Genomic DNA, 7,642 nt, shown 5'->3' on the forward strand with positions numbered 1-7,642 from the left:
TTCTAGGATATCTATTGCAGAATTTGTTCTAGTTGCAGGTGATTTCATGGGAGAATGGGTGAATACTCCCAAAGGTTGGAAATGGAGATCTTTTACTAAGGTGACACTACCCATTACTGTTCGTCGCAACCGTTCATACGACGAATAGGTTGCAAGCATAAAGTAGAGCGGGGATCTAGATTGCGCGTAAGCAACGTGGTGATTAGTTATCTAATCCATTCGAGGGAAAAGGTGAATCCTATGATCATAAATAAAGATGCACGTATGTCCCTCTATATGATGGATGTTGATGCAGATGGCTTTAGGCCTGTTTTATGGATAAATATAGTCGAAACGTCCTTCGAAGGACCGATGAATTCATCACTGTCCCCACCTCGGTGCCTGATAGTTGACGATAATTTGAATGATTACGAAAGCGATGGCAATCATCCCATGAATGTGGAAGATGACTGTGTGCATATGGAAGATGTTTCATCGGACTCACAAGATGTGGAAGAAGACTATGGAACGGGATCCCAACCAGTACATTCCTTCTTTGACGGAACCAATTTTTATCGTGATCAAATATTTACTGATAAAAAATAGCTCAAAATTTTACTAGACGGAGCAGTGGTGAGGCTGTCTTTTGATTATCGTATGGAGAAGAGCTGCACTAAATTATTGAAGGTGAAATGCGTATCTCCTAGTTATGACTGGTTGTTAAGGGAAAGGAAGTATGAAACCTCAGACAGATTTCACATATACAAGTATGTCGTGGAGCACACGTGCGGTGTTGAGCACGCCACCCACAAGCACAAGAAAATGACATCCGAATTGATTGCTTCACTATGCGTAAATTATTTTTGGGATGGTAAGGGTCCAAGCATAAATGAAATTCAAAGGATTGTGTTAAAGGAGTTGCATTGCCATGTAAGCTACTGGATGTGTTGGAAAGGAAGTGTAATTACGAAGAATATTATTTGCGGGACACCGAAGCACGGATATGCTTGTTTGCCAGTTTTTTCCCATATGGTGGAGTTGTTGAATCCAGAGTCTTCCTACTCTATCATGGTAAACCAGATTGATGGATCGTTTGTTTACTACTTCTTAGCATTTGGAGCTTACATATGGGTATATGCGTACATGAGAAAGGTATTTGCCATTGATGCACATTTGTATGGAAAGTACGGGGGCGTGTTGCTGAGTGCAGTTGCACAGGACACCGAAAATCACATCTTTCCAATTGCCTTTTGTGTCATCCATAAAGAGAACGATGCTTCTTGGACCTTCTTTTTCCAGAAGTTGAAGTCTATCATAGAAGATGAACCAGATCTATCTGTCATCTCCGACAGGCACATTAGCATCGCCAATTCCTTCTCTCGGGTATACAGTCGTGCACATCACGGACTTTTCATGAGGCACCTCACTGAAAATCTCTGTGTAAATCAACACTATGGATAACATTTTTATCTATTCTACGCCATGGCAAAGGCGTATTCCTTTGATGAGTTTAGCGAGAATTTTGAGAAATTGAAGTATAATTGCCCTGAGGTAGCACATGTTCTTCAAAATGTGCTCCGTTTTCAAAAATGGAGTAGAGCACACTTATTGGGCAATAGGTATAAAGTAATGACCAAAAACATCGCCGAGTCGCTCAACTCGGTTTTAATGGATGAACGAGAGTACCCCGTGCCGTACATATTCAATTCAATTGCTAAAAAATTTGGTAAAAAGTTTAGGGAGCGGTATGCTTATGTCAATGGTAAAGAGAATATATTTGTTCCTTATGAGGAAAAGATCCTAAGGGATAACAAGAGTGTGAGCGATTCCTTGTATATGACTAATCCAAACAGGGTTCTTAACCAGTACACAGTGTTTGACAATGGTGTTACTGCCAAGGTCAATCTCTTGGAGAGGAGTTGTTCTTGTCAAAAATTTGACTTGATGAAAATGCCATGCAAACATGCAATGGCAGCTTTGTGAGCAAAGTATGGAGATGGTGTAGGTTATGGAAACTCCATCTACGAGTGCTCTTCGCCAATTTATAAAGCTGCAAGTTACCTCCTCTCATACTCGGAAGCAATTAACATTTTCCCTCCAGAGGCTGAATAGAATGTGCCACAGGAATTGCTAGACACTAAAATTTCTCCACCCCCCTATGATCCCAAACTTGGAAGGAAGAAAGTCAAACGCACTAAGGGCGTCGGTGAGACATTCAAGTCCAAAAGGAGGAATAGGTGTTCAATATGCAAGAAATTTGGGCATAAAAGTACCATGTGTAGCATGGCCAACAAATCATAGATAGGCTTTATTTTAATTCAGTTGTAAAGCTGCTGTTTTGGGGTATAAATGTGCATTTCAATAGAATTTAACGTTCAGTTGTTATCGACTTAAAGCTTTGTCTATGATAGACTACATACATTCTATGGTATATCTTTAACTTTGTCTATTCAATAATATATATTTGTTATATGATTAATCATCAAACACTCTATGTAGGTATTTATACCGCCATATCTTTCTAATAGATACATTGAATCATTATTTCCTATTCCCAATTAATTAAAAGTTGCAAACACATCTGTTCTCAAGAAAAACCGCTGGTATACACAAACCAAATATTTTCTATTCCTACACGCATCGACTGACCATTGGTTAGATATATAAAAGGACGCCGTCTTTAGGTCTATAAGTACAAGCCCTATTTATAATTAACTTTTTACTTGTCCCTAAACCCAAAACATTAGAAGCCCTCTTCTTCTTTCCCAAAACATCAGAAATCATGCCTAGTCGCAGAATTGCCCTTCGCCTAATCAGACGTGTTGCCCCTCGTCACTATGATTTGCTTCTACTTCGAAATGATTTTGATCGGCTATTCTATGGCCTTGGAGAAGACCACCATTACTTGGAGCGTGAGCTCCGATGAATTTCTCGTTTCCTCCAAGAAATTCTGGAGCATCTTGAAATGGACGGCAATGACTACATCACCCCCCATCATCCATATAATTTAGTTTATTGTTTTTTTTGTTTATGTTGTTAAGTTTTTGTTGGTTTGTTCATTGTTGAAGAAGCTTTTTCAGTAGGACTTTGTTAGAAGAAACCTTCTTCCATTTCCCCCCTTTTGCTGTAAATTTTATCAAGTAATACAATGAACAAGTTTAATGTAAGTTCAGTTTCACTTTAATGAACAATTTCAGTTTGAACATTATGTTTACCATATTTGTTATGATTGATTTTTCTTTCTTATGGTGGTTATTCTTCTGTACAAACACAAATTTCAAATATGTATGTCTCATTCAATTAACAGTACTGTAGTTTGACTTTATTAATTTCAAGTTTTTGTAAAAAGTGATATATAGTCTATGATGAATCATATACTTTGTCATTCATCGACCTTGTATGGTAGTCGATCATAGATAATGTGAGTCGATCTGTCACTGATTAAATTAAAATAGACAATAATATATTTTGGGATTGGTGGAACCAAATAATTAAATTAAAAGTGATTTAAACAGACAATAACATATTTTGGGACTGGTGGAACAAAATAATTAAAATAAAAATAATTTAAACAGACAATTACATATTTTGGGGCTAGTGGCACAAAATAATTAAATTAAAAATGATTTAAACAGATACTAATATATTTTAGGACAGGTGGAACAAAATAACTAAAATAAATAGATAATCTTGAGGGTCCATCGATTAGTCTGGTCTATAGACTGGTGGTGACACTTAATAGACGGTAGTAGATCATGACTTATGTCATCCATCAATTAGACTAGTCGACTGTAGACTTGCACCTTTAGATGTGCATCGATTGAAATCCTAAGTATGCGTAGACCACGTTGATCGATGTGCACTGCCATAGATCGTCACTTGGATGTAGTTAAAAAAATGAATAAATAAATTAAAAATAAATATAGTGTTGATTTCTACACATGTGAGTGAGTGTAAACAAGACACACAATCATATTAGAGCTTGTACAAAGTGAATTAAGAAGTGTGTGGATGGGTATGTTCAATGTGATAAGAGTAATATTTCTCAATGCACAAGTATGTATTAAAGATATATATTGTATTTGATGACTACACATTCCACATACTCCTTCCAGCACCACCCCTAAATCAAAATAGTGTGTGGAATGGATAGTGATTGAACAATCATCATCCTCAATACAATATATATCCTTAATACATACTTGTGCTTTGACAAACACTACTCTTAGCATATTGAACATTCAACCACTACCAATCCACACACTCCTTAATTAACATTGTACAAGCTCTAATATGATTGTGTGTCTTGTTTACACTCACTCACATGTGTAGAAATCAACACTACATTTATTTTTAATTTATTTATATATTTTTTAACTATATCCAAGTGACTATGGCAGTGCACATCGATCAACGTGGTCTACGCATACTTAGGATATTAATCGATGCATATCTAAACAGTCTAATCGATAACTAACATAAGCCATGATCTACGACGGTCTATTAAGTGTCACCACTAGTTCAAAAAATAAATTACTGCTCTAACGATAATAAAAGGCTACTTTTATAATCCATCAGTGTCAAAACTTCATTTTTACTTCAAATATAAGGTCGGTCATCCCTCATTATTTTATTTCATTCTCTTTGTTTTGTTTTTAAAAATTCTACAATGTCTCAAGCCTCTCAAACATCCAATTATAAAAATACTCTAATTTGTCTTTGTGGGAATGCGGCTGCCCTGAGGACATCATGCACAAACTCAAATCCAGATCACAAATTTTATAATTGTGCAATTGTGAAGGTAAGCGGTGTGTGTCTTCTTTATAAAGTTAAGTTAATCGTTATGTAATTATTATTTTTTTCTAGGATAATGGCACATGATTTTTTTTTAAATGGCTTGATGATCTATTACCGCCAACTAGTCCATCAATGTTGAGTATGAGACCCGAGACATCAAATTTTCAAGGCTTGGCAAAATTTAATATACTACAAAGGCTCCAACAATGCGAAGAAAATAAAGATTTTCTGATGACTTTGTTCAAAGAATCAAAGGAATAGAGAGATCACTTTAAAGTGTTGCTACATGAAACCAAAATAGAGAGGGATCAACTTAAAAAAAATTGATTTTGGCCGAAGAAAGGGAGAATGGCCTAAAAATGATGTTATGTGTTATAATGCTAGTATTCGTTCTTTGGAAAGATGTAACATGGATGTAGTGATATTGAATAAATAATAATACTTCTATTTTTCTATAATGTTAATACTATTTTTGATAGAATCATGGTCGATCAAACAACATGTCAACTTAAAACCGACCAGCATGGTAATGATAGGCCATGCAAGCAGTATACGAAAGATTATGTATGCATTCTATGACATCAACCATACATTTCACCAACTATGACAACACCCTGCATATTCAAATGGCAATAACACTAGTCAGTTTGATAGAGGCAGATTCAGTGCAGAATCATAACAACTACCATAAAATAAAATAATGTTTCTAATAAAAAAATATTTGTCCGATCCTAACTACCAATCATTCAACAACACATTAACAATATTAGCATTCAAATGTATTTTTCCCTATCTTCCTCATCAACACAAATGTTACTATTGATTTCACTTACAATATCCATGACCAAATCTTTTTGGTTAGCTTCAGCTCTTTTTTTCTCAGCAGCTTTGGCTGCTTCTTCATGCTTGCCTTCTTCTCCTTCTATTTCAGCATCTGCAGCAGCTGGTACTTCTTCGGTTGGTGCTTATTCACCTTCTTCTCCTTTTTTCTCAACATCTACTGCTGTTTTTTTTCAGGTTCTCCTTTTGCTTCTGTAACTGCTTCTTTTGGACTTTCTTCAGCTGGTGCTTCTTCACCTTCTTCTCCTTTTTTCTCAATATCTACTGCTGCTTCTTTTTTAGCTTCTTCTTCTTCTTCTTCTTCTGCTTCTGATGCAACTGCTTCTTTTGGACTTTCTTCTTGGCACATATCTTCTTCTTCATCCTTCCTTTCTTCTTCTTTTTCCTCTCTCACCAAAACAGAGGCCAACTCATCTATTTCACTCCTTTGTTCTCTTTCTTTATTTCTCTCCGATTCACGAAGGTCCACATTCACTGTATCATCATATTACAAAGTGTTGCTGATATTTAAAGTTGAAAATTCATTAACAACATCAATTATTAATTGAATGAAGTTACCTTGCTTGTGTTGTCGCTCATCTTATTTTTTTTCTTCAGTCTTTGCTTTCTAATATAGGCAACAATATCCAACACCACTTCCTCGAGCGCAACAACACGCTTATGAAGAGCCCCAGGGGATGATGTGCTTGCTGCATCTTTAGAGATGCTTGGATTATCATCATCACCAACGCGTACTTCAACGGGGTTATCGCCCAAATCCCCATCATCATCACTGTCCTTATTTAAAATAAGTAAAGTCACCCCTTCTAACTTTTTCTTTAAGCCATTGAGGACGTTATTCTTTACCTCATCCATATATGGCTCAAAGGAAATCATGTAATCCATCTTCGTCTCACGAAGAGTAGGGATAATGTACGAGTGCAAGTTCTACAAAATATCAATTAAAATTGCATGACATTCGATACAACAGTAGTATTATTATTGCATAGTAAAAAATAAGTTCATACCTCGGTAATTTTTCCTTTGTACCCGATTGGGTCGCCTTCGATTATCTGGTCACTTTTTGTAGTGTGCCATTGAGGATGCGGAGAATGAGAAAGGACTTATCCGTTAATTTTCCAGAAAATTTTCCAAGATGAGAGAAGGTCTTGTATATCCAAACCTGTAAGCAGTACATCAATGAAAAAAGAACTCAGAGTCTGACATAGTATAAATAAAACAAGAATCTACGATAAACACACTAAAGGGTTTATGGTAGATACCATGAATGCCCAGGGAAATTCGAATAGAGCATAGGATGCCTTCTGCTTCTCATCAAATACTTCCCTCTACTTTTTCAGGTCATTTTTATTCCTTAGATAGTCTGGGTTCAGTTAAAATATCTCTTTCCCCCACAGATAATTCTCGAAGAAACTCAAAGAATCAACCATTCAAATCAGTTTCGTGTCCACAACCTTCGTTGAATCTTTTGCAAGTAACATGGTGTGCAAGAACTACAGTAAACAACACTTAGACTTTTGAACCTCGTTCATCTTATTCCCTCTGATCAGGTGTAGCAAGTTGGCCGTCGTAATGTTTTTGTTTTTCGTCACCTTAAAGCAAAAATTCTCCCCCTTTGCTAATGCGCTCTTTATTTTTTATTCACTTTGATATGATGCTCAGTTCAGCCCCGTGATCAAATAAAACTCTTTCAAGCCAAAACATGCAATCTTGTTGTTAACACAGAAACACATCTCGTGACATATCTTATCGTTCTTGATGCGTTGCTAAAGCAAATAATGGACCAACTGCCCATTGAACTTGAGATATTCAGGCAGGTTTCTCAGGTGTCCAAAACAGGAATGCTTGAATCTTTTCTTCAACTCTTGGTCGACAAGAACTTACTGAAAATCTTGATAAGCAGCCATTCTTGATCTGACCGATATCTTTGCCGGGAAAGATCCGACCTCATCCATTATCGTTTGAAGGTCATACCGCTCAACGAAGATGAACCTTGAAAGAGATGGCACAGACAAGGGATCATTAT

General features: G+C 36.4%; 2 protein-coding genes across 2 annotated transcripts; both read left to right on the plus strand.

The window, feature by feature from the left end:
• The first annotated feature begins 279 nt into the window (after positions 1–279).
• Positions 280–1,396, plus strand: LOC124898621. Its single transcript, XM_047412256.1, has 3 exons — positions 280–522; positions 586–1,231; positions 1,332–1,396. Exons 1-3 carry the CDS (start codon positions 280–282, stop codon positions 1,394–1,396), a joined length of 954 nt encoding a protein of 317 aa, XP_047268212.1.
• A 65-nt stretch (positions 1,397–1,461) lies between these two features.
• Positions 1,462–1,962, plus strand: LOC107872111. The gene has a single exon (XM_016718906.1). The coding sequence runs from the start codon at positions 1,462–1,464 to the stop codon at positions 1,960–1,962; it is 501 nt and encodes a 166-aa protein (XP_016574392.1).
• Positions 1,963–7,642: the final 5,680 nt, after the last annotated feature.

This window comes from Capsicum annuum, chromosome 5 (genome assembly GCF_002878395.1).
Source record: "Capsicum annuum cultivar UCD-10X-F1 chromosome 5, UCD10Xv1.1, whole genome shotgun sequence".
Classification (NCBI taxonomy): domain Eukaryota; kingdom Viridiplantae; phylum Streptophyta; class Magnoliopsida; order Solanales; family Solanaceae; genus Capsicum; species Capsicum annuum.

What these genes read in the sequence shown, in the direction of transcription:
- LOC124898621 (XM_047412256.1), top strand. Translation starts at nt 280, where the DNA reads ATGGATGTTGATGCAGATGGCTTTAGGCCTGTTTTATGGATAAATATA. An exon ending in ATGGAACGGGATCCCAACCA is followed by an intron (nt 523 to 585) that starts GTACATTCCTTC and finishes GATAAAAAATAG; the next exon opens with CTCAAAATTTTACTAGACGG. An exon ending in CATCTTTCCAATTGCCTTTT is followed by an intron (nt 1,232 to 1,331) that starts GTGTCATCCATA and finishes CATCTCCGACAG; the next exon opens with GCACATTAGCATCGCCAATT.
- LOC107872111 (XM_016718906.1), top strand. Translation starts at nt 1,462, where the DNA reads ATGGCAAAGGCGTATTCCTTTGATGAGTTTAGCGAGAATTTTGAGAAA.